A 27,015-nucleotide genomic window follows, 5' to 3' on the forward strand; every position below is an offset into this window, starting at 1 on the left:
AATCACCCTCAGAAGTCCCCTAGCCCTCGGGGGTTGGGGGTGTGGGGGTGTGTGGCGGAGAGTGAGCAGCCGCCCTGGGGAGGGAGGCTGGCGCCCAGGTGGGCGGGGGAGGGAGAGCGCCGGGGCCTGGGACTCAGCGTGTGGCGTGTGCACGCGGGGAGCGGGCGGATGAACGGAGGCGCTGAAGTGAATGGAGTTGGGGGTGGACTGGAAACATCCCCAAACAGCACCGGCTGCGGCCGGCGGGGGCTGGGGGGGGGGGGGGCGGTGAGTCCTGAGGCGCAGGCGCAGTCGGGGCCCCAGTCCCGCTCCCTCCTCCTCTCAGTGCCTCTTTCTCCGCCCCGCTCCCCCCCCAAATACACTCGCACTCGGGCTCTCAAGGTGTTCTCCGCACAGCGGAAGATGGCGACAGACTGAGGGGGCATGGCCAGCGGGAGCCACGGGGCCGTGCCGCTTGGCGGCCGCCACATAGGTGCTAACGGGAGACGGAAGCGAGAGGCGCACTAAGTGAAGCCCCGTGTCGGCGTCCGGCGCCTGTGGCGCCGCCAGGAGCCAGGTGGCCCGCCCGAGCCGGAACTCTGGGAGCAGCAGGCGCGGAGCCGGAGCGGAGCCGGCCCGGGACCGGCCTGGGCGAACGGCCAGAGCGCGAGCGAAGCCCGAAGGGCCGGGCAGTGGGCCGGCCGGCGGGCCTAGGAGGGCGCAAGCGAGGCAGGGAGCGGCGCGGAGCAGGCAGCAGGCGGGCGGGCGGACGAGCGGGCGGGAGCGGCGCGGCGCGGGGCGACGCGGCGCGGGGCGAGCGAGCGGAGCGCGGTGGCCGGGCCCGCACGGCGGCGCTGAGGGGCGCAGAGCTGCGCTGAGCCGAGACGGCCAGAACAGAGTGCGAGCCGGGCGGCCGCCGGCGCGGAGTGGAGTGGCGCGGAGCGGAGTGGCGCGGGGCCGAGGGCAGCTGAGGGGCCCGACACTATGAGGAGTGCGGCGCCGCCGCCGCAGCCGCCACCGCCCCAGTGCCCCGCACCGCCCCCCGCCGGGACACCGGGCAGTGCCTAGCGGGCCGGGCGGCGGCGCCCAGACTGCGAGCGAGGGAGCGCGGGAGGAGCGCGGGGACGGCACGAGAACACCCCGCGACTCTGGCCTTGAGCGGGGCCCCGGGCCGGCTGGCCTGCTTCACCATGCAACCCCCGAGGTAGAGCCTGGACGGCGCCAAGGAGCGCGAAGCGGCGCGCAGCCCGCTCTCCCGCCAGTGACGGCCGTCCGGCCTCGCGCCTACCTGATCTCTCCAGCCCGGACCCCCCTGAAATATGTTCAGGGGCGCTTGGATGTGGCCCGGGAAAGACGCCGCCGCGCTGACTATCTGCTGCTGCTGCTGCTGCTGGGCTCCCAGGCCAAGCGACAAACCTTGCGCTGACTCTGAGCGGGCGCAGCGATGGCGACTGTCCCTGGCGTCCCTGCTCTTCTTCACCGTGCTGCTCGCTGACCATCTGTGGCTGTGCGCGGGGGCCCGGCCCCGGGCCAGGGAGCTGAGCAGCGCCATGCGGCCGCCCTGGGGGACCGGCCGGGAGCGGCAGCCGATGCCTCCTCGCGCGGTGCTGCCCCTGCGGCCGCCGCCGCCCGGCGAGCCCAGCGCATCCCCGGGCACCTGCGGCCCCCAATACAGCAACCTGACCAAAGCTGCCCCCGCTGCCGGTCCCAGGCCGGACTGCGGTGGCGTCCCAGAGCCCACGGGGCTGGACGCAGCTTGCACCAAATTGCAATCTTTGCAGAGACTTTTTGAACCGACTACTCCAGCCCCCCCACTGCGGCCCCCTGACTCCCCTTCCCGTGCCCCGGCCGAGTTCCCCTCCGCCAAAAAAAACTTGCTCAAAGGCCACTTTCGGAACTTCACTCTCTCCTTTTGCGACACCTACACGGTCTGGGACTTGCTGCTGGGCATGGACCGCCCCGACAGCCTGGACTGCAGCCTGGACACCCTGCTGGGGGACCTTCTGGCCGTGGTGGCCAGCCCGGGCTCCGGGGCCTGGGAGGTGTGTAGCAACTGTATAGAGGCGTACCAGCGGCTCGACCGACATGCTCAGGAAAAATATGACGAGTTCGACCTCGTGCTGCATAAATACTTACAGGCAGAAGAGTACTCAATCCGGTCCTGCACGAAAGGCTGTAAGGTAGGGACTGGCGTCCGCGGGCACACCACCTACCTCGGCGGCGGGAGCGGTGGCGGTGGGACCCGGAGAAAAAAGGAGGTCTCCGCCTTCACCTCCTCCCATCACCCCCACCGTTCACAGTAGAGCACTAAGAATGGTACCTTGGGACCCTCCCCAGAGAAGGGGCCTCAGGGATTCAGGTCAGTTAACCACCTGGCCAACTTCTATTAATTCCGGGTTTGGGCACCTTCGGACTGGGGCTTCCTGGTGCCCCGCCCCCGAATGAGGAGGGAGGGGTCACGGACAAAGGGGTGGAAAGAGGGATCTGGCTCCCCAGTCTCCATTCTCAGCCAGTGGTGTCCCCTTCCTTTCCTTGGCTGGAATTGAATGTCCTGGGACTGACTGGTGCAGGGGGAAGGCCAAAGGTGGAAGGAGAAATATTTGCCAACCTAAACCTCACCCTCTGGCCCCTGCCAATGGGTGAGAGGAGAGGCATTCCTGCTGGTGGGGCACCAGGCTCTTATTGACCTTATATGACCTGAGGTGGAGCCCAGGGTTGCCTGTCTTGTCCCAAGGAGGGAACCTGCCAGCTCCTTGTCCCTGATAAAAGGAGTTGGGAACAGGGCACAGCAGCTTGTGGGAAGGCCACTGGAGGCTGGTGCATTACAAAACTCCCAGTGCCTTCCCAATAAACTGGGGTAGCAGTGGAGGGGAAGCTGGCTGTCTGGCTGCTAGGAACAGGCATCCAGAGGAGAGGGGAGGCCGCAGCAGAATGGGCCTGCCTAGGGCAGAGCTGGGGATGGAGAAACTTCTTGACCCTCAGCAGGGTCATTCTGGACAAGAGGTGCATGGCGGCTGTAAGCATTTGGGATGTGGTGCTACTGCCCTGTTTGCTCAGCCTGGCCAGGTGGCCTGCCTTGGGGAGAGAAGAGAGCAGCAAGGTCAAAGGGTCAAGTGAGGAGGAGACCAGGTGGGGTGGTGGCCTCACTCATCCTGGAGCTAGGGGCCGAGAGCTGGAGAGGGAGACAGTGACTCCTATCCTCACTTGTCTCCCTCTGAGGCCTTGGGGAGGGGCAGAAAGTGCCCCCTTTCCATGAAATGTGACCCCCGTGGACTTCTTCAGGGTTCCATGCTCTTCGTGAGCTTCTTAAGGATTGGGCAGGGGATTGGGGAGAAAAGGGGCAGCTCCTTGCTCCTGACTTCACTTTCTCCTCCTTTTTCCTGTTCTCGTAACCTAGCAGTCTCCCTCCCGCCTCCCTCTGCCTCAGCTGACTCACTGCCTCACTCACACTACCAAATGAGATATTCCACTTCTTAAAGGTGTACAGACAGATAGACAAACACACACTGCCATACACCACCACCACCACCACACCAGGCAAAGTCATACAGAGATATAGAGAGATTGTCGCACCCACAAACAGTGCCATAGAAGCAGACACTGTGTCCCCCACAAGCGTGTCTCCCCACGATGTCAGAGACACACAGGCAGAAGAACTGTCACATGAAGAAGGACACGTTTTGTCATGTAGACAGACACACACCCTCGATGTCAGTAACAGATATACACTCGGTGAGAGCAGAGGGATGTGGTCCACTAGCAGACAGAATAAAGGATGTCTATCTTTGTGGCCCTCCCTCCAATCCCATGGCCCCAATCATTTTTCTTCTCTTCTGTCACCAGGATGCCTGAGAGACCACACCACAACTTTCCCATGGGTTTATTTTTCCCATATTATAGTTGCCTTCAAGCTCTGTCTGATGCCACACTAAATAATGATCCCTCATATTACTTATTTTTACCAAGCAGTTTGATGTAGGAGAAAGGATGTCTTGGATTCAGGAGGCCTTATCACCTCCACCACTTGTTAGCAGTGTGACCTTGGGCACGTCACTTCACTTGTCTAAGCTTCCATTTCCTCATGTGTAAAACGGGGACCCTAATCCTCCCTCTGCCTACATCCTCAGTCTTTTGTGAGATTTAAGTGGGAAGAGATAGCTGATAGTGTTTTGTAATAATAATGTAACATCTGACATTGATGTTGTGCTTAGGGTTTTACCCTCTCGCATATATTATGAGATCACAACTGCCCAGGGAGGATGGCAATACCAGCACCATTATCCCCATTTCACAGATGAGGAAACTGAGGTGCAGGGGGAATCCAGCAGTTTGTGTGAGGTCACTTAGCTGATGCGTAGGAGTGCCAGGCCTCCAACCTGCATGTTCTGCAGAGAAGCACAGGCATGCTTTTGCCCTAGCCTCCCATCAGGTTCCCCTTGGCTGGGGCCCTCCCTACTCTCCTTTGTCTCCTTGTCACTGTCACTCTCTTGCTCTCCCTCTCAAATGAACTCTGCCTGCTCTCCTGCTGCCAGCTGTGCTGGGAGAAGGGCAGTGCCAGCTTTCTCCTAGTCTTTCCCCCTCGTCTTCAGCGCTGTCTCCCTCAGCTGAGGTCTAGGCCCCCAGGACTCTGGGTTGCAGCTGCATTATGGGCACTGAGGGAGAAGGCAGACCTGCTCTGCTCCTACCTGCAGCCCCTCTCTCTTCACCCCACCATTCCACCTCTATCCCAGTCCTTTTTGCCAATTCCCAAGCCTGCCCCTAGGCTCTAAGCCCTCCTGTCCAGCCCCTGCCCCAAAGGGGATCCTTTGGAGATGATGCCCCATCCTCAAAGCTTCTCCTGGGTAGAGAGCCTGTAGCCCAGGCCAGGGTGAGGAGGCTTCCTCTACTTCTGGAAACCAAGCTTGGAACCCCTGGTCCAGGGCCAGGTAACCGCCCCATTCCTGGGGCCCTGTCCTGAGTGTCTCAGTCAGATCTTTCCGGGGCAGCCCCAGAAACCCTGTTCTCTTTTTTGGCAACATTCTGCCCTGTTTTGGGCCATACAGGCCCCCACGAATCATACCTGTCCTCACTGCTGCCTGTGACACCTCCCAATTTAGTACCAGCTGCAACATTTCCTTAAGGTGCGACTGACTTCCTCTCGCACAGCAGGGGATGTTAACTTAGGCAGGCCGCTGCCCACCCCCACCCTGACCTCTCCCAACCCCAGGCCAGTGCTCCACCCCTCCCTCATTTCCTTGTGCACACACCCTCCCCCTAAGCTCTTAGCTCCCCCTCCCCTTGGCCCTCACTCCCAGCCCTTCCCGTGGTTACTGGACAGCCACCTCACTCCCCCATAGTTCTCCCCCGTCCCAACCCTGCCGGGCCGCTGCCTGCTGCTGATTGCCTTTTCCCCCACCTCTGCCCCTTTCCTACTCAAAATTCAGGATGTTGCGACTACGGGGAGTGGTGGAAATGAAAACAAAACCCTGGCTTCTTCTTTCATAGTTCTCATCCAAGAAAGGAAAGAATCCCAAGAGGACAATTAGCTCTCTTACAAGCCATAGGGCCACATAAGTAAAGGTTGGTGCCAAGGAAGGATGTGATAGTTCTACTCTATTCTGGATAGGCTTGAACCCACCTGGTAGACTGTGTGTGTTTCATTCTGGATCTCACACTGAGCAGGTGGGGAGGGGGCTGGAACCTGAGTTCTCCTGGACAGAGTTGAAGCAGCTGTTTCAACAGGCGAAAAGGAGACTCGGGAGGATATGGGCTCTGACTTCCAACCTCAGAAGAGCTGTCACAGTGCAAAGGAGGCATGTCCTGCTTAGCACCCCGCCCCGCCCCCCCCCCCCCCCCCCCCGCCAGGGACTTTGTAGTGAGAAAGTCCTGGGTTCCAACTCAGCTCTTTTATTTATTACCTGTGTGACCTTGAGCTAGGGACTTCAACTCTCTGAGCCTCACTCATCTCATCTGTAAAATGGAGTGAATTCATCATAACAGCCCTGTGAGGTCATCATTAATGAGAAGTCTGCACAGTACCTAGGCCTGGCACATCAGAGTTGCCCAGTTAACAGCTTTTTTCCTTCCAAAGAGGGAACAGACTGCCTTCGAAGGAAATGAGCTCCTGCTCCCAGTAAATGTCTGGCCTGATTCAGGCAGACTCCTGGGGGAAATGCCGTGGAGATGACTCTAACTCCAGATTATGGGGGGAGTTGGACAGGTGACCTCTGAGGTCTGTTTCAGTCCAGAGTTTAGGCCCATGAGCAGAGCCTGCTCCCTGAACAGGAGCGTTGGATGGGAAGGGCCAGAGAGAGGGGCCTGACACACAGAGGAGGGGACTGCCAGAGCCAGCACCTTGCCTTCTGCCCATACCCGTTGGGGCCTTGCTCTTCCTCCACTCTGGCTGGCAGCTGTTTCTGCCTCACTGCCTTCCTTTCTCCTCCCACCTGCCACAGCTTTCCTGCCAAGCAGGACTCCTGAGCTGACACTGATGCTGAGAGCAGGGAGCTCAGGTCACTGGGCAAAGGGCAGATGCCCCAAGTTGGCCAGTGGTCCCTGTTGTCACTCGAGCTTACATGCTAGGAGTGCCCCACAGTCGGCCTCCCTGACCCAGGGTTCTTGCGGGCAGAGGGATCCCTGGTCCGTTCTGGGGGTGGGGGGAGGGAGAGACAGTTAAGAAGGGGCCTCCTGGGAACCATGGGAAAGCCTCCGCTGGGGAGGAGTCTCTAAATCCACAGAAGCTCATTGCCCAGGAATGTGAGCATTGGGCTTCTGGGAAGAGAAGGGCCAGAGAAGAGGCAATGGGATTGCCTCAGACAGGGATATAGTGGATTCGACGTGGGAGTGGGAAAGTGACCTCATGCTGCCCACACCTCTCCAGACCCCTTCACCCCCATCCTGACCTACCCCCACCCCCACATTCTTCTCAAATTTTAGCCCACACCCAACCCACATACCATTGGCCACACAACCTTTCCAATCTCTTAGAAGATCATGCCAGAGCATTCACAAGCTGCACCCCACACCTCACTTTCTTATCCCTACCCCTACATCTACACTCATCCAACCCCCACTTCTCCCAGCAGTTACGTCCATCCCCTCACCCCATCTCCCCTCCCACCCCACTCCCCTCATCACCCACCTCTACCACACACCCCTCCCAACTTTTACCCCATGTTCTTCCCCTCTCTGGCTTCTTGCCCTAACCACTCCCTCCTGCCACCCTGCACTGTACTTCTTTCCCTTGATAACCTCCATGCCCCCTCACCCCTTGCATCTCTCACACCCCATTCACACTTCACCTCCCTTATCCCCATCCGCTCTCCTGCACCCCCTTCCATCTTCTGGCCCCCTCTTCTGTCCTCTCCCTCCCTCCTCCTCTCCCTTTCTGCTTTCATGTCCTCCCTGCCTTCTCTGCTCCCTGCTCAGGGTAGACATGTGTATGTGTGACATGCACACACACTTAGACACACACTCACATGGACACACAATCTTCTTCATGGATACTTCCCATCCTTCCCACAGGCTGGTGCCTGACTACTATAGTCACCATAGCAACGGGAACCTCCAGGAAGTATTCGCTGGTATCTCCTGAAGGTGGGGGTGGGGGGAGCTAGGTGGAGGAAGGGAGCCCAGCAGCCTCCCACCTAGTCTCATGGTCTGGCTGGAAGAGTCTGCTGAACACAGTGGAGGTGGGGTGAGGAAAGGGAAGACGGTGGGCGGGACATAGGATAAAGGAGGGTCAAGGACCTCGGAACACATCACTAGCCTGAGAGGGTGCTTCTAAGTCATACAGGTGCCTGTCGTCTCCTCCCTAGGCATTGGTACCTCAGGGAAAGGACACACCCACCCCTCCGTGTGTAGGTGGGTATGTAGGAGGACATCTCAGGCTCAAGGGTGGGAGTTTGCCCTAGAAAATCTTCTCCCTCAGGGCAGTTCTTTTGTGTTCCCACCCTCTGAGGCTGTTTACCTGCTGTCTGCCCAGGCAGACTGGGTATCAAACGTGCCTTCCACCCCCACCTCAGCTCTTGTCTCAGTTTCATGCACATTCCAGCTGCAGGTGTTTGCTAGAAAGCCAGGGGCACCTTCTGATGGGGTCTAGACAAATATGGGCTTCCAGAAGCACCATTCTCCAATGCTGACCCGGGAGGTCTCGGGAGAATGGGTATGTTGTGTTCCTGTGATTAGAGGCACGTACACCAGAGCTTATGCAGGTGGCCAGGGATGTGGGATCAGACTTTTCTCCCTAGGCATAAGAGGGGGTTCAGAACAGCCTGAATTTTTGACACCTTGAGCCAGGTAGATGCTTAGAGGAGAGAGCAGGGGCACAGGCAAGCTGCAGCTGGCCCTGGGGAGGGAAGGAGTTACTACAGACTAATAGGGGCTGCCAGGACCAAAGCTCCTGCTCAAATGGATTCTGGAGAAGGGAGCTGGAACCTGAGCCACAAGTCTCTGGGCTAGAAGGCTAGGCAGACTGGTGCCAAAGCAGAAAGGGATAAGAAAGGGAAAGGGGGCTTTTGAGTGCCTGGGAGATTACAGGGGCTTTATAGGTGTCCATAAACACATTTAAATCCTGACAGTCATCCTAGCAGGTGGGTCCTATCATTATCCCTACTTTACAAATGAGACAACTGAGGCTCAGTGAAGGGAAGTGACCCACCCATGCCACACAGCCCAAAGGTGGGGGGGACTGGAATACAAAATCAGGTCTGTCTGTTCTTTCCCCAGAGCACACAAGTATAAAGAAAATGTTAATGGTGTCCTTCAGCTGTCAGAAACAATGCCCAGCTGGCTACTGAGAGTCTGGGCTGCAAAGCCACACTGACCTCAGAGGAAGTCCAACAAGGCCTCTTGGCAGCTTGGGGTCCCCTGGAGCCGCTCAAATGCAAAGTGGGGATCCACCAAAATCCTCTTGGCTTGGTACCCCAGGCTCTTGTCCTTGGGACCCAGCAACAATCACCAGTACCCTCTTGGGATAGTGACAGAGGATGGGTGCCAGGAAGGGAGGTGTTTGCTGCCTTCTTTTTCCGTGGGCTCTACAAAAGAGGTGGGAAGCACTGGGCTCCCCTTGCCTGGAGGGAAGGTATCCCCCACATTCTCAGCCTCACCCACTAGAAAGACCAACCAGTGCAGGAGGGGTGAAGGTCCTCCTCAACAGGCCTAGTGCAGGCCTGAGCCCCACCCAGCACCTGCTGGGAGAGCTGGTAGGGGAAACAGTGAGACCTTGTCACCCCAGAGCCTGATGATGCCTGTCCTGAGCTTTGGACACCTAGTTCCCTTGCCAGTGTTTTGGTGAGCCCTGGCCTGGAATGGCCAGGCTTCTCTGGGGGAGTAGAAGGAAGTGCCAACTCACCAAGTGCTGCTGCAGAGAGACATGTAGTGGTGGTGGGGGTTACCATTGTTTCCTGTCTTCTTATTTGGTTTTCAGCAGATAGCATGGCCACCTGGCAGACCTGTGAAAGGTGAATGTATCTGCTTAGGGTTAAACTCAACTAGAACTTCTAACACCAAGTGAAGCTTCCAGAATTACAGACTCAGAGTCTTGGAAAAATACCCCTTTTTCCAATTACCAAAGACATGCTGTTTGAGAAATTTTGAAAATAGAAGTACAACAGGTAAAAGGACCCAGAGACACTCTTAATGTTATAGTGTATCTCCTCCTAATAGGTCTTTTTCTGGCATATATATTTTTTTAGTTTTTCCATTATAGTAAAATATACATAACATAAAATTTACCATATTAACCACTTTTCAGTGTACAATCCAGTGACATTAATTACATTTGCAATGTTGTACAATAATCACCACTACCCATTTCTAAAACATTTTTATTTTCCTAAGCAGAAACTCTATAGCCATTAAACAATAACTTTCCTGGGGCGCCTGGGTGGCTCAGTTGGTTAAGCGTCTGACTTCAGCTCAGGTCATGATCTCACGGTTCGTGAGTTCAAGCCCCGCGTCAGGCTCTGTGCTGATGGCTCAGAGCCTGGAGCCTGTTTCAGATTCTGTGTCTCCCTCTCTCTCTGACCCTCCCCCGTTCATGCACTGTCTCTTTCTGTCTCAAAAATAAATAAACGTTAAAAAAATTGAAAAAAAAAAAACAACAATAACTTTCCATACCTCCCTTCCCCAGCCCCCAGTAACCTCTATCCTATGTTCTGGCTCTGTGAATTTGACTATTCTCAGTACCTCATCTACGTGGAATCATACACTATTTGTCCTTTTGTGTCTGGCTTATTTCATTTAACATAATGTTTTCGAGGTTCATCCATGTTGTAGCATGTGTCAGTACTTCATTCCTTTTTATAGTCAAATAATATTTTATTCTCTGGATATACCATATTTTGTTTATCCATTCATCTCTATGAGTACTTGGGTTGTTTCCACCTTTGGGTAATTATGAATAAAGCTGCCATGGACATTCATGGACAAGTGTTTGTGTGGACATATGTTTTCATTTCCTTTCATCTTTTGGCTACTGTGACTAATGTTGTTAAGAACATTGGTGTACAAGTATCTGTTTGAATCCTTGCTTGCAATTCTTTGGGGTATATACCTAGATGTGGACCTGTTGGATCACATAATTCTATATTTACCTTTTTGAGGAATCACCACGCTGTTTTCCACAGCAGCTGCACCATTTTACATTCTTCTCAGCCGTCCACAAAGGTTCTAATTTCTCCACATCCTTCCCAGCACCTATTATTTTCCATTTTTTGAGAATAGCCATCCTAATAGATAGAAGTATCTATTTTTACATAGTTGAAATCATAGGTTGTTCACCCTGCTCTTTTAAAGTTACTGTTAAAGTTATGCCAAGTATCTTTCCATGTAATTAAATATTATAAAACATCATTCTTGATGAGTGTACAATATTCTATCACAGGAATATAGTGCAACTTATTTAACTAGGCTCCTATTGTGAGATATTTACTTTACTTCCAACTTTTACTATTACAATTAATGCTGCGATGAATATCTTTGTTCATAAATCTCTGTCAGATCTATGATTCCTTTTTTTAATAAATGCTATCTCAATCATTTCTTTATTTCTCTACTTTGCTGAGTTTCTTAAATCACAAAATAATGCATACTCATGGACCAAATCTAACCATACAGAGGTTTATGCCCTGAGGTCATTGATGTTAACAATTCCGTGTGTATCCTTCTGCCCCTTTCTCTGAGCTTACATAAACATTTGCACACAAAATGACTTTTTCTTTCCTTTGTTTTGCATACAAATGGGAGCATAAACATTAATTCTGCAGGATGAACATTTGGGACTAGTCTAACACAATCAAAGAGTCCTACCCTTTTCAAGGCTCTTGACATACAAAGTTTCTGTCTTACCAATTTCTTTCCAGAAGGGTTATATCCATATCTAGTTTATATCCTCGCCACAAGTGTGGGACTAATTTACCACCCTTTTCCAGTATTGAGTATCATATTTTTAAAACTTTACTAAGTTGGGGTTGAAAAAATGGCAGAGCGTTGGCTTTTAATTTGCATTCCTTAGGTCAAAAATTTGTTTTTCTTCTTTGTAGGCCATTTGTATTGCCCATTTTGTGAATTGTCTGTTTATATCTTGTGTGTTTCTTTTATTGATTTATATGTACTCTTTTATATGTATGAATGGTTTTAACCTTTTTCTGATCACATTTGTGTCAGTTGTTTTTTTCATTTGTTATTTCAATCTTAGAGCTGAAAGGAGGGAATGGAAAGAAAAGAACTATCCCAGGCCCTTAATTCTTACATCTACCTTGGGAAGTGCAAAAATATGTATCCCTGTTTTACATAGGAGAAGACAGGTTCAGAGAGGTTAAGTAAACTATCTCAAGGTCATTCAGCTAGTAAGAGTTGGAGCTGGGATTTGAATCCAGGTCAAATCCAGGGATTTGATTGCCAGAAGGCAATGGTACTGCCCAATCTGTGCCAGTACAATTAAACTATAGGTAAAGCTTTGTGCTAATTGCCTTGCCAACATAATTTATAGAAAGGTAAGGATAGGTGCTTTTATTACCTCCATTTTGCAGGTGAGGAAAATGTAGATCAGGGAATTTAAGTCACTTGCTTGAGGTTTCATAACTGGTAAGAGCAGACCTGGGATTTGACTGCAGGACTGAGTTTAAAGATGTTTGACGCTGTCTTCTCCTCATACATGCTGCCTCCCTAGGGATCATCATGTTGGATCCAAACTAAGGCCCAGAGAGGGAAAGTAGTTTGCTCATAGCCACATAGCAAATTAGTGGCTGAGTCCCTGCCTCCTTGCAGGTGACTTGTCCAAGTTCACAAAGCTAGTACTGGCAGAGCCAGTGTCTGAACTTAGCTTTAGCTAACTCTCCATTTGACTTAAGCAAAGGCTTTGCAGTGAAGAACATTTATGGGGCAACCTGGGTAGGAGAGATTAGGTAGAGTGCCCTGAGGCCTTTCTGAAGGAATGGACTCTTGCATTGGAATCTTCCAAGGCAAAACTGTTCCAGAAGCCCCTAAATGATAGGACCCGGGACAGGACAGCTAGTGTCCATAGCCAAGAAAACCTTTCTACAAGGAGACAGCCTTCCCTTCACCTGCTGCCAAAGATTAAAGCAGAAATAGTGAGCCTTCAGCTGTGGGTAGGAAGCTGGTGGGTTTGGATGAAACAAAGCAGTAGTTGCTTCTTCTCAACATCTCCATCTCCTAAGGTGTGTGTTTGTGTGTGTGTTTAGAGGAAAGTGGGAAGGGAGTGCTTTGATGGGAGAGTGGAAATGGTCATTTGTAGCCCCTAGTACCCAAACATTCTTCCCTTCACATCCCCTTACAAAGAAAACCTTATTCATAGAAGAAATGAATGAATGGGCTGCAATGTATGGGCTGCAATGTATGGGCTGCATACACTGACTTTAATTTTTTTCAAATTTTTAAAATGTTTTTAATGTTTATTTTTTGAGAGAGAGAGAGACAGTGCAAGCAGGGAAGGGACAGACAGAGAGGGAGACACAGAATCCAAAGCTGGCTCCAGGCTGTGAGCTGTCAGCACAGAGCCCAATGTGGGGCTCGAACTCATGAACTTCAAGATCATGACCTGAGCTGAAGTCAGCGGCTTAACCGACTTAGCCACCCAGGTGCCCCTAAATACACTGACTTTGGAAAATCACTCTCACATCCAGTCCTAGAGATCTTTCCCCAACTTGACCTGAAATTCTATCAAAAAGATTTAAGTAACCAGCTAATTATTTTAATAGTAATAGTGAAATGGAGAGGTACCAGCCAAGGGGCAATATGGGATATAAGAGCTTGGACACTAAAGTCCAGGTAAATCTGGCTTTGAAATCTGTCTTCTCCATAAAATAATTGCTGATCTTGAACATTTTCTTTCACTCTCTTAGAACCTCACTTTCTTCACACTTGAAATTAGGAAACAGGGTCATTATGATGCTTAACTGACCTACAACATGCTAACCTCTTAAGACTACAGTGCCTATGAGATGGAAAGTGCTCATGCAATGGTAGCCACCATTATTATTATTCACTGTGTGACCTTTGGCAAGTTATTTATACTCTCTGGCCCTTCCTATTTCACCTGTAAATATGTCTCCACCTCAGGGGGTAGTTGTGAGGATTCAAGGAGTTAATAAATGTCACTTGCTTAGAACAGAGCCTGACATATAGCAAGCACTTAATAAATGGCAGCTAGTATTATTCTTACCTTAATTAGATGTGTTTAATCCAAATGACTGTTTAATACCCAATTGAGATTGACAACACCAAGATGGACTGCTTAAGAGATGGGAAAGGTAATTTGGGAGCAGGTGAAGTGTCTGGCGTGGGAGTGGGAGGTTAGGAGCCAGAAGGCAACTGGAGAGATTCTAGAAGTGAGGGCACAAAGACATGCTTAGGTTGAGGAAGAAAGAGGCAGAGATGGAAGGACTCCAAAGCCTTGATTCACCTCATCCCTAGAGACCAAACACAGCTGACAGATCCTTTTATCAGGTCTCTGTTCTCCTCAGCCTCTCATCTGTCTATCAAGGTACTGCATTTGGGGAATGAAGAAGGCAGGGTCAGGAAGCTGGTTTCACAATGATCCCTGCAGAAGGCTAGAGATTGCTTTCTGGGCCTGGGCCCAGGACTAGCAGTGTGTGGCAAACACCTGTGCCTGCGAGGGGGCAGTGGGATTTTATGCTGCATATGTCTGTGTGCAGCTCAAAGGAAGCGACAGCTGTCACTGTCACACTGGCAACATTCCTGTGGTGGCCTGCATAGCCATTGGGCACAGAAGCCCCCAAAGCTCCTTTCCTCTCACATTAGTTCCTCTCTTTGGCTATAGGACCACTCATTAATTCTGTTGGCCTGTTAAGCTTATGTGGCCCAACCTCATGGCCCAGGCAGTGGTAATGGAGTAGATGATCCAGGACTGGGTAGTACAGGACCTGGGGCTTTGGGCCTGAGTCTGGCGAGGTTGGACAGATTAAGTCTTGGAGATTTTGTTTTATTGTTAAGAAACCTGTATAAGCTACATATGTATACTCATTCTTCAGGATGAGTGTTACAGAAATTATCTTACCTTTTGCTTCTGATATTTATCTCTACATTTCTAGTGATATGCCAGTTCTGCTATTTCTTGACTTTTCTGTTTTAAATATCAGTGTGTGCATACGTGTATGAAAGATATGTATAATTTGTCTTTTAAATGCTAAATATAGATCTCAATGCTTAAAATTAAAACAGAAGCCTTCTGCTCAACCCTAGAGCCTCACTCTTCAGACTTAAATATTTTCAAATCTCTTAGCTGTTTTTTCTGATATTTACCCCCACAGTTCAAAATGGCATGCCAATGCTATTTCTTGATTTTTTTTCTGTTTTAAATATCTATTGGCTTTATTAGAGGCATATTTGCTCTCTTACTATCAGCAGCACTGTATGTGTACACATACTTCCCCTCCCTTCATACATCCAATATTGGCATATCACAACTTCTGACTTTAAGAGTATTCCATTTTTACATCATTAGGACTATAAATATTGTTCACAGCTGAATCATGTAGAATACTGGATTACATTTTTTTCCTTGGTCAACTTGTTTTCCTGGAGTTAATATTTGCCTCTTTTTTCTATTTGCTTAGTTTTCTAGGACTTTTTGCTAATGCATCTCCAATTTCCCCATCAGAGCTGTAAACACTAAGGGCAATGCACAGATAATTAAGATAAAATCCCTGTCCTCAGGTAGCCTACAGTTTCAAGGATTTAATTTATACAGATGTCTTACCAGAAGGCTTGGGCTCCTTTCAGGGACTTTGATCTAGGCTATGTCTTTGATCCCACACTCCAGGCAGGCCTATCTCTTTCCATCTCTCTCAGCTGAATTTGGATTCACACAGTGAATTTGGATTCACAGTCCTCCGGAGAGCAAATGTGGTTTTAGTCTGCATTAACAGAAACAGAGCTTCCAGGTCAGGAGGGCTGATACTTCTACTTGATTGTGTTGATAAACTCTATTTGGGTATTGGGTTCAGTTGCAAGGGACACAGAAAATAGGAACTCATCTGAATATGAAGAACCAGGATAGAACAGAGAACTAGAAACCACATCCTATGAAATAATTGAAAAAACTGGGAGTATTTGGCTTCTTAGAAGAGTAGTCTACACATAGCTATCTCCATTTTTCTTCCTTCACATTCCCTTTTAAATTGGCCTCAGTCTGGTTTCTGCCCCCAGTGATCCCCTGAAACTGCTCTCACCATGATGGGACTGCCAGCATGTTTCTGTCTAAATCCTTATCTGCTGACCACTCCTTCATCTTGGAAACTCTCTCCTCCCCTAATTTTCAGAATGCCACTCTCTTCTGTTTCTCCTCTAATCTTTTAAGCTACTCCCCTATCTTCATCAGATTCCCTTCCTCCACCTTCCCCTTAAATGTTAGTGATTTCCAGGGATCCACTGTTGGTTCTTTTCTCTCTGTGCTCACTCTCCCTAAGCAATAGCATCCACTTCTTTGGCTTTCACTATTGCTTTATCAGTCAGGGTGAGCTACATTATGCTGTGATAACACACAACTCCTAAACATCTGAGGTTTAGCACAACAGTTATTTCTTGCTCACCATACATGTCTGAAACAGATCAGCAGGGATCATCTGCTCATGATAGTCACCAAGAGACCCAGGCTAGTGGAGGACAGGAGCTTCTCAATACTGTTTCCATAGTCAACAGCAGAGGGAAGAGAATGGCAAATCATATACCAACTCTTAGAGCTTCTCCCCAAAAATGATCCATGTGACTTCAACTCACATTTCATTGGTCAAAGTAAGTCATATGGTCATGCTTATCTTCAAAGGGTGGGGGGAAGTACAGTCCTACCATGTTTCTAATGACTAACCCTATCCCTTGGTGATTTGTCTCTAGCCCAGATCTTCCTTCTGAGCTCAGACCATTATATCCAACTGCCTCCTGGACATTTATACCTACCTGACCCACATATACTTCAAAGTCAATATGGCCAAAAACTTTTTTTTTATATTTATTTTTTTAAATGATTGTTTTATTTATTTTTGAGAGAGAGAGAGAGTGCAATCAGGGGAGGGGCAGAGAGAGAGGGAGACAGAGAATATGAAGCAGGCTCTGTGCTGACAACAGAGATGACAGCCCTCTAATGCAGGGCTTGAACTCATGAACCATGAGATCATGACCTAAGCCACAGTTGGTTGCTTAACCAACTAAGCCACCCAGGTGCCCCATTATGGCCAAAAACTTAATTCATCTTTTGCACCCCCAAATCTACCTCTCCTGCTGATTTCCCTTCTTTAATGAAAGAAACTACTATTCATCCTGACACTCAAGCCAGAAACCTGGTAGTCATCCTGGACCCCTCCCTCTCCCTCATTCCCTACCCCCATAAGTTATCTTGTTGGTTCTACCTCCTTGACATCTCTTCTCATCCACCCCTTCTCTCCATTTCTTAATTGTGCTGCTACTGCCTTAGTTGAGGTCCCCATCATCTCTCACTAAGATTATTGCAATAGTTTCCTAACTGGTCTCCCTACCTTCAGTCTTGATGCCTACACTCCATCATCCATACTTTCAGACACAGTCTGTAAAGTTAGCCACAGAAGTGATGATAAGTGATCTTTTAAAAAGCAATTATTTAAAACTCATTAAAAGCTTTCAGTTCCCTATAAGATGAAGTCCACATCCTCCTCAGCATCCGGAACATATCATAATATGGGCATGGCCTTCCTCTGCAGCCTCACCTCCTATTACATCTCCCTTTGCAGCCTCTAATTATGCTAAACTACCTACAGTGTCTGAACCCAGCACTATTTCACACCTCCAGACCTTTATACCTACTGATTCCTTTGCTTGAAATACACTTATCCCTGCCCTATTCCACCTAGTGAACTTCTACTAATTTTTTCCAAGCCCCAATTCAAGCCTCTCCCATATGGAGATGTTTTCACGTCCCCAGCATTCAAAACAGTTGATCACTCCTCCCTCTATGCTAACACTGTACCAAGCACATACTACTTATCACAGTGACTTATAATGATTGATTCACATTGTTGTCTCTCCTTCTTCTTAAAGATAGCAATCTTATCTTCATCATCTGTAGCCCCTCCTCCCTATCACAGCGCCAGATAGTCAGAAGACGTTCAGAAAGTGATCACTGCATGAACAAATGAATGGGAAGACCTGATTCAGGGAAGTTTACAAATAACTTCAGGACTATCAAAGGGGACAGGAAGCCGATTATAGAGCTAGTAGGAGCCATGAGTAAAGCCACAGAGAGGGCATTAGCTCAAAAGAAGGAAGAACTTCTTTTACTGCTAGAGTTGTCTGAAGATATGGGCTGCTCTGGGAGAGAGTAAGAGCCCTGTGACAATAGTGCTTGGCAGTGATGTTGGAATGGAAATTCCAATAGCAGACAGGGAAGTGTCATGATGACTCTCACAGTCACTTCCATTCTGGAGTGGTAATAAACCTGCCTCTTCTACTCATGTAATTGATATGGATCACCTAGGCTCCTTAAGAGCTGCCCCTGCATTAGGAACACCACTTTTCACTAACCAGACTGCCCCTGGCCAAGCCAGGCCCACCCAGCCATTGGCCTTTGAGCAGATGGCCTAGGAAGCTTGGGTGTGTGAGGTCCCTCTGGAACTGCAGTGGCTTTAAGTTCTTACCCACCTCTCATCCATCTCACCTGCCTTTCTTCCAGGCTAGGTCAGGCCACTTTGACCCATGACTGCTCATTCTCTGAAGCAGGAAAGCTGTTGCTTATTTTTATAGCCACTTAAGTAAAGCCATATTATCCACCTGGATTTGCCCTGTCATGCCTCTAATCCCAGTCTGACTCTGCCAATCCCAGTGACTACAGCTGTCTCCAGAGTTATGTCCATGATCTCCTTCCCCCAAACTGGAGACTGACTTTGACCTTATCCTTTTCTGATCCAATTCTTTGAAAGCCCAGAATCAGGAATAGGAGCACATGGCTCTTTTCAGACTCTGCCCAAGGAGGTACCTCACACAATTCTAAGTGTGCTGATGGATGTGGTGCGAAGAGGCAAGGGGTTAGTTGTCAGAGTACCTATTTTAATCTTGGCTTTGTAGTAGATTGCCTGCATGCCTCTGACTTCCTAAGCCAATCCCTTTTACTGGGCCTCAGTTTCCCCTTAGGTAAAATCTGGGGGCAGGGTGGTTACTTGTTTGCAGTGGACAGTGGATTTCATCCCCAAGTCCAGCCCAGATTGCTGCTCTGTCTCCATGGGCTCTGCAGCGGCAGCTCCTGGCCAAGGGTCCCAGAAGTACATTAAGAAAACAAGCAACCATAAAAAGAAGGTCTGTAGGGAGGATTTGGATGGGGAAACAGGCCCTAGGGACATTAGCAAGTTGGAATCCAGGAAGGAAACTGCCGACTTTCTGGTTGGCAAGAACAGAAGCTCTCCTCTCTGGATGGTTTTCCAGCTCTTAAACCAAGGAGTCCAGGATGCCTCCTCTTTAAACCCTCTGGCCTTGAGTATTGACTTTGGTCTGTGTGCCTACCTACTCACTTGTGTGCATTCACACAGCACCCTGGGGGCCAGGAGAAGTCAGATACGTCTTTCCAAAGGAGCATAGGGATGAGAAAGCCCTGGCCAAAGCTGCAAGCCAGGAAGCAGGAAGGTAAGGCTTTCCAGGTTCTCCTGGTCCTCCCTAAACTGGCCGCTCCAGAGCCCAGAAGGGGTTGGGATCCCCCTCATCTTTCCCACTCCCATTTCAAGAGTTCTTTGGCAGCCCAGCTGGGAGGAGGGGGGGGATAGCCTTCCCAGCTTCCTTTTTGGGTTAATTGGTGTTCCCTCTAGTTACCCCCTGCTTCCTTCCCCTCCCAGTTCCCATAGCAACTTGGCTGCAGCAGCCAGAACTTGATTGAGCCCAGCAGTGGCCTGACTAGGGTGGGAAAGGGGGATTCTGTAAGAAAAGGAGGGCACTTTCAGGTCAGGTCTTCCAACCCTACCCATCCTCTGCTGCTACCTAGAGGGTCCAGGATGGTTAAGTTCAGAGGACAGGACATGATGAAAAAGGCTTTTCTGCCAGGGCTGGAGTCTGAAGAGCCTGAAAGCCCAGAGCCAGGCTGGTTCTCAGCTCTCTTCCCCTGCCCATGCCCTTGTGTGCCCTGCCCCTACATATGGAATTTGCAGTCATTGGTAGGATTGTCCAGTCATTGGTAGACTATTGGTAGGATAATCCTGGAGTTGGAGTCAAGAAAACAGATTCAAAGTTTCTCCCTCTGCCAGTATTTTATGTGGCTATAAACAAGTCATTCCCCTTTTCCTGGGCCTCAGTTCCCTCATCTATGAAATGCAAGTAGAGGGGCTAAACTGATAGTTCCCTGCATATTAATATTACATAGGGTATTTTGAAAAACTACATGTGTGTGGGTCCCACCCACAAGGAATCTGACTTAGTTGGTCTGGAGTGAATTTTTTAAAGACTCTCCAAGTGATTCTAACATGCAGCCAGCGTTGAGAGACTAGAGCAAAAGACCTCCAAGGGTCTCCCAACTGACTGTTGTCTGGTTCTGAGACATTTCTTCCTTTTCCTTACATGCCCCACCTCCAGCAAGCCCCACAGCTTCCCTAACCCTGGATGTCTTGGCTCTTCCCCATCCTTATGGATGAGTATTGAGGCTGCTCCCGTGACTGCCCAAACAACCCGGTGGCCTCTAGCTCAGTCCTCACACTGATGAGTCAGGGCAAGCTACTTAGGCCCGGTGAGGGGAAAGGGCTGCAGAAACTGAGGCAGGCTTGCTGCACAGGTGGTAGCCCTGAGAGCCAGACTTTTCGCTGGAGAAGGACCCCAGACCACCTCTGAAGCAGGTGAGTCAGCAGTGGCCTCAGCTGGCCCTCTGTGAGGCCAAGAAATTGGATTACGTCTCAGCTCCTGTTTGCTCTTCCTCCATTCCCCTCATTAGTTCCTTGCCTGTTCCTGCCTAACCACCCACAGACCTGGTGTCCTCCTCAGGCAATCTGCTCACCCACTTGTTGCCATGGTGACCCAGGCTTGGGGTATGGGGCTTGAGGGAGGGTCTTCTAATTAATTAGAAAGACCACACTCCCACTGTCAGGCCACCCCTCTCCCAACCCCTGCCTCCCCCTCTCCCTCCCAGAGCATACAGGTGAGTGCCCAGCCACCATAGCCTGTTATTAGGCAAATCACAGTTGCCTGGGAGGAGGGCTGCAACTCCAATTGGGCCTCCTCACCTAGGAACAGAAATATTTTTTTAAATATAATTTATTGTCAAATTGGTTTCCATACAACACCCAGTGCTCATCCCAACAAGTGCCCTCCTCCCTGCCCATCACCCACTTTCCCCTCTCCCCCACCCCACCCCCATCTACCCTCAGTTTGTTCTCAGTCCTTAAGAGTCTCTTATGGTTTGCCTCCCTCCCTCTCTGTAACTTTTTTCCCCTTCCCCTCCTCCATGGTCTTCTGTTAAGTTTCTCAAGATCCACATATGAGTGAAATCATATGGTATCTGTCTTTCTCTGCCTGGCTTATTTCACTTAGCATAATACCCTCCAGTTAGGAGCAGAAATATTGAGCTGAAAGAGCCCAGGGAGAATCCTACAGAGACAGAGACCTCTGTACTCAGTCGGTGGAAGAAGGGGCAATTGCACATACTTTGGGGTGAGGATTGAGGAAGATCCTGGGTCCAGGCTGCTGAGATTGGGGCAATGGCTATGGGCAGAGCCTCACCTTTGCACTTGGTCCCAAAAGATGGAGGGTGTTCTCTGAGGCACTAGGGCCCTTAGCTGTGGGGATTTCCTTTTCTTTCTTGCCTTGCATTTGTTTCTTTTACCCTCCTTCTGCTTTCTTGTATCCCCACCTCCCTTACCCAACTTTATTCCCCTTCTCTCTCTTACCCTCATCTTTGTTACTTCATCTTTCTTACCCCTCCTCTTCACAGCCCCCTCTCTTATGTCCCCACCCTCTTATCCCCATGCTCTTTCTTATGTTTCATTTTCTCTCGCCCTCACTGCATCCCTTTACCTCTCTTACCCTCCATCTCTTATTCCTCTGCTGTTTCTCCCCAGGCATACCCCCATCACCACCATTTCTTACTCTCCAACTACCCACTCTTTCTCACCCTCTCTTTCTTACACACTCCTGCCTTGTACCCCCTTACCTCACTGCCACTCTCTTCTATCCCTTAACCCCCACTCTACCCCTCCACCTCTCTCTTACCCTGCCTCTTACCTGTACTTGATATTTTACATCCTTATTTCACTCCCTTCTCATTCCTTTGCATGTAACTTTCACCCCCAAATTTCACTTTTAGGGGTTTATATAAATAAAATTTAGCACAGGTGTGCAAGAGACATGTGTACAAAGCATTGTTTATAACAATAAAAACTTGGAAATAAATGTCCATCCACAGGAGGTTGGCACCCTTCCCACTCATGCATTTACTTACCTCCATATTTCCACTTAAGCTGTTGCCTCAGCCTGGAATGCCCTTTTGTCTCACCTCTACCGATCCCATCTAAAATCCTACTTTGAGGGGCACCTGGGTGGCTCAGTCAGTTAAGTGTCTGACTTCGGCTCAGGTCATGATCTCAGAGTTTGTGAGTTCAAGCCCCGCATCAGGCTCTGTGCTGACAGCTCAGCTGCTTCAGATTCTGTGTCTCCCTCTCTCTCTGCCCCTGTCCTGCTTGTTCTTTGTATATCTCTCAAAAATAAATAAACATTAAAATTTTTTTTAATCCTACTTTCAGTTCTAGGTCAACTGTTATCTTCTCACTGATTTCTTTCCCAACTTTTCTATTTGATTCCCTCCAATGACCAGTGGTTTACCTCTCCTACAGTATAGATCATATGCCATAGATTCAAATTAGATGCATCCATCGATGAAACTGGAATTTCTCTGAGAGTAGGGACATGTCCTCATTTACTTCTCCCGTTCATTCAATAAACAGACCTTTTTACATATATTGTGCTGCAGACACAGTGGTCAATAAGTACACAATGGTCAATAAGACAAACCCATGTCTGCTCTCATGCATCTCACATTTTAGTGAAGTTGGCTGAGAAAAACAAAACAAGGATGCAGACAAAATCATACTTGTGGTGAAGAAACAGTTAAGAAAAAGAGGGAATAATGAGAAGGCATCTTCTAGCTAGAGGGGTTAGGGAGACACTCTTTGAGGAGGTGACATTTGAACTGAGGCCTGAAAGATGAGAAGGACCTAGTCATGCCAAAAGTGGGAGGAAGAACATTCCAGGCCAAGAGAACAGTATGAGCCAAGGCCCCGAGGTGGAAAGAAGTAGGACATGTTCAAGGAAAAGAAAGAAAACCTATGCGTGTGGAGCATGATGAGCTTGAAGGGAGAGATAGGAAATGAGGTTGGAAAGCCAGATGGGAGCCAAGTTTTGGAGGGGCTTGAAGTCTGTGGTCAAAAGTTTGGATTTTATTCTAAATGCATTGAAGGGTTTGAAGCAAGGGAGTAATATGATCTGGTGACATTTTGAGATCACTCTTACTCCTGTGTGAACAGTGGATTGGAAAAATAAAGAGTAGAGGTGGGGAGGCCACACAGGAGACTGTTGTACAGGTGACAGACAACAGTGACCTGCGCAAAGTTTTGGATGTGGAGTAAGAATGGGCATGTCTGCATGTGGGGATGCAGAGAAAGAGAGGAATAAAGGCTGACACCTAGATTTCTGGCTTGAATACCTGGGTAGATGGCCATGGAACTTCATTGAAATGGTCAAACCTTGGGAGTGAGGGGTAAAAAAAATGTAAGAACTTCATGTTAAGACTTAGAGCATGTTAAATGTGAGATGCCAGCAAGTTATCAAAGTATCAAACAACACTTTGGGGTGCCTGAGTGGCTTAATCAGTTAAGCACCCAACTTTGGCTCAGGTCATGATTTTGCAGTCTGTGAATTGGAGCCCCACGTCTGGCTCTGTGCTGACAGCCCAGAGCCTGGAGCCTGCTTCAGATTCTGTCTCCTTCTCTCTCTGCCCCTCCCCCACCCATGCTTTGTCTCTCTGTCTCTCAAAAATGAATAAATGTTAAAAAAAATTTTTTTAAGTATCAAACAACAGTTTGTTTCTCAGGGGGTTGATTTGCTACTATAACCCACTACTACCTACCACCACCACCCATCACCACCCCTCACCACCCCCTGCTTTAGAAAAGGCTGTTGTGGGGACACATTGTGAAAGTCCATGTCCATGGTAAAGTTATTTGTATTTCCCTGTAAATGTTTAAAGCTCATGTAAGAAGCACTGACCATGTTGCTCATAGTGTGATTGAAAGGCTTCCGCCAGCAGAATGACCAGGACCCTTGTTCAAAATGCAGAGTCCTAAGCCCACCTCAGTCTTCTTGAAGCTGAATTGGAGGAAGTCATCTGCATATTGAACAAGTGCCCCAGGAGTTTCTGAGGTCCATTGAAATCGAAGAACCATTGCTATGAGAAGCAATCATGAGAAGGTGCCCCTGAAGATATGAGGAGGATGTGGGCAGGGTAACCCCATCCATGAGAGCTGCCTGGGCATCCTGTTAAAATGCAAGTGCTGAAGTGGTGGGTTTGGGGTGGGGTCCGGGATTCTGCACTTCTCACAAGATCCTAGGTGATGGTGATGCTGCTGGTCCAGGTCCACATTTCCAGTAGCAAAAAGCTGTATCAGTGGTTCTCAATGGGAGATGATTTTGTGTGATCCCCAGGGGACATTTGACAATGGCCAGATATATTTTTTGGTTGTCACAAAAATGGGGGGGATTAACTGACAACTACTGGATAGCGTCAAGGAATGCTGCTCAATATCCTATTATGCACAGGATAGCCCCCCTCAAAAAAGTATCCAGTCCATGGGTGTTTACCCAAAGAAAATGAAAACAGTAATTTGAAAAAGTATATGCATCTGTATGTTTATTGCAGCACTGTTTACAATAGCCAAGGTATAGAAGCAGCTTAAGTGTCTATCGATAGATAAATGGATAAAGAAGACAGGTGTGTGTGTGTGTGTGTGTGTGTGTGTGTGTGTGTGTGTGTGTCTGTGTAATATAAAAGAATGAAAATAAAAGTCATAAGGGGCACCTGGGTGGCTCAGTTGGTTAAGCGTCCGACTTCAGCTCAGGTCATGATCTCACGGTTCATGGATTCAAGCCCCGCGTTGGGCTCTGTGCTGACAGCTCAGAGCCTGGAGCCTGCTTTGGATTCTGTGTCTCCTTCTCTCTGCCCTTCCCCTGCTCATGCTCTGTCTCTCTGTCTCTCTCAAAAATGAATAAATATTAAAAGAATGAGATTGTGCCATTTGAGACAACATGGATGGACCTAGAATGTACTATGCTAAGTGAAATCAGAGTGAGACAGACAAATACCACATTCATTTTCACTTATATGTAGAATATAAAAAACAAAACAAATGAATAAACAAATGAACAGCAGAATCAGACCTAGAAATACAGAGAACAAACTGATGGTTGCCACAGCAGAGGGAATGAAGAGACAGGTAAAATGAATGAACGGGAGTGGGAGATACAGGCTTCCAGTTGTGGAACGAATAAGTCACAGGAATGAAAGGCACAGCACAGGGAGTAAAGTCAATGGTATTATACTAGTGTTGTATGGTGATGGATGGGAACTACAGTTGTGGTGATAGAGCATAGAGTTGTTGAGGCACTAAGTTGTACACCTGAAACTAATGTAACATGGTATGCCAACTATACTTCAATTGAATTAATCAATTAATTAATTATAAAAAAATTTTAGAATTGTCCAGTCCAAAGTGTCAGTAGTGTCACTGTTGAAAAACTCTGGGCTTATTGATAGCCAAACAGTATACAGCAGGGAACCTTTCCTAGCTAGGACCCAGTGCCTGGTAGGAATGGGCTAGATGAGGAACAGGAAGTATACTGTGGAATGAAACTGCAAAGCAAGGTTTCCAAAAGAAAGGTGGCATCTGCTCCACACCAGGGCTGAAGCCAACAGGACAGAGCATGGATTAACTAGGGCTTGAAAGCACATGTGGTGCCTGGTAAGGCAGATTCCTGTTTATTTAAAATAACCCCTCACATTTGTATCGCACTTTAGAGTTTACAAAACATTTTCATATGTGTCGTATTATTTGATGCACATAACACCCTAATGAGGTAGAGCAAGGATTATTCTGTCCATCTCTTTCTTGAATTTAGAAACTTAACACCATCAGCCAAAGGAATGTTGGCTGAATTGGACAGAACCAAAATTTACCTCACTGTCAGTGACTTCAGACAAGCCAGGATAGCTCCTTGGCTTGAGTACAAGAGCAGGGTTGGATGGGATGATTGGTAACGCCCTTTCCAGCTCTGACACAGGAGTAGTTTTGTGATTTTACCAATGAGAAAGTTGTAAGTCTTGGAGGCCTGCAGATTAGGGGACTTGGGAGTTTGGACTATGAGATGAGAGATTTTAGGGTAGCATGTAGTGGTCTTGACCCAAACCCTCCTTCTTCTCCACACCCTGGATCCTGGGGATGGGTGGGTGGGCAATTACACTCCTCCTTCATCCCTTTCCTTTGAGGTAGGAAGGGGCTGATGCCTGGGCTGACACTCTTTCCTCTCCCCACAGGCTGTCTACAAGGCCTGGCTGTGCTCAGAATACTTCAGCGTGACCCAGCAGGAATGCCAGCGCTGGGTGCCCTGCAAGCAATACTGCCTGGAGGTGCAGACCCGGTGCCCCTTTATACTCCCTGACAATGAGGAAATGGTGTACGGAGGGCTTCCTGGCTTTATCTGTACAGGTAAAGGCAGAAAACTGGGAAGGAGGGAGAAGGCCAAGGGCCCAGGGCAGGTACCAGGTTGGGGGTGTGGGAGCAGGGAGGACAACAGGGAAGTCAGATTAGAAGAAGGTTAGTGCCTTGAAGACTTGACAGTGAGGTCCCCAGGTTGGGATAGGGTCAAGAGGAATAGACAAAGAGCACAGGGGCCATCTCTATCAACAACGTGCCCTGGCCAAGGAGTCATCCCAGAGAAACTGTCTCAGGTCCCTGGGAGAGAAGTATCTGGAAAGGGTAGGTGCTGAGGGGCCAGGGGAAAGGAGTCTTGGGCAGGGCTACCAGAGCAGTCCCAGCTTTGAAAATCTCCTCTCTAGGAAAGCCATCTGTCCCCTTAGCACCCCACCACACACCTTCCTTATCCATTGGCAGGGTTGCTGGATACTTCGCCAAAGCGGCCGGAAACCAAGTGCTGTGACGTGCAGTGGGTATCCTGTGACTCGGAGAAGAAGAAGTTCAAGGAGACTGAGGCCCCCAAAACCCACCACCAGCAATTCCATCACTCCTATTTCCACCACTACCACCAACAGTACCACCACTACCATCCCCGCCATGACCCTCCAGGCCACATCAGCCACAGGCCCTCCATGCTGCCGGTCTCTGGGGGCTCCCGCCTCAGCCCCAGCAGGATCCGGCTGTATGTCCTTGTTCTCATGCTCCTCCATACCATGGTGTCCTTCTCCAGTAGCCAGGGTGGTGGAGGACTGGGGCTGGAGGCACTGCCTACCCTAGATGAGGGCCTGACTCGGGAAGAGTGACAGCAGGGAGGGAGGACAGACCTCCACCACACACT

The 27,015-nt window shown here is 49.3% G+C and overlaps 1 protein-coding gene across 1 annotated transcript; it reads left to right on the plus strand.

The window, feature by feature from the left end:
* Positions 1 to 1,298: 1,298 nt before the first annotated feature.
* Positions 1,299 to 27,015, plus strand: NALF2 (NALCN channel auxiliary factor 2). Its single transcript, XM_042974899.1, has 3 exons — positions 1,299 to 2,159; positions 26,018 to 26,189; positions 26,595 to 27,015. The coding sequence occupies exons 1-3, from the start codon at positions 1,299 to 1,301 to the stop codon at positions 26,978 to 26,980; spliced, it is 1,419 nt and encodes a 472-aa protein (XP_042830833.1). The 3' UTR covers positions 26,981 to 27,015.

This window comes from Panthera tigris, chromosome X (genome assembly GCF_018350195.1).
Source record: "Panthera tigris isolate Pti1 chromosome X, P.tigris_Pti1_mat1.1, whole genome shotgun sequence".
NCBI lineage: Eukaryota > Metazoa > Chordata > Mammalia > Carnivora > Felidae > Panthera > Panthera tigris.

Coding starts and splice junctions, on each gene's coding strand:
- NALF2 (XM_042974899.1), top strand. CDS start 1,299: ATGTTCAGGGGCGCTTGGATGTGGCCCGGGAAAGACGCCGCCGCGCTG. Junction 2,160..26,017: donor CCTGCACGAAAGGCTGTAAG/GTAGGGACTGGC, acceptor CTCTCCCCACAG/GCTGTCTACAAGGCCTGGCT. Junction 26,190..26,594: donor TCCTGGCTTTATCTGTACAG/GTAAAGGCAGAA, acceptor ATCCATTGGCAG/GGTTGCTGGATACTTCGCCA.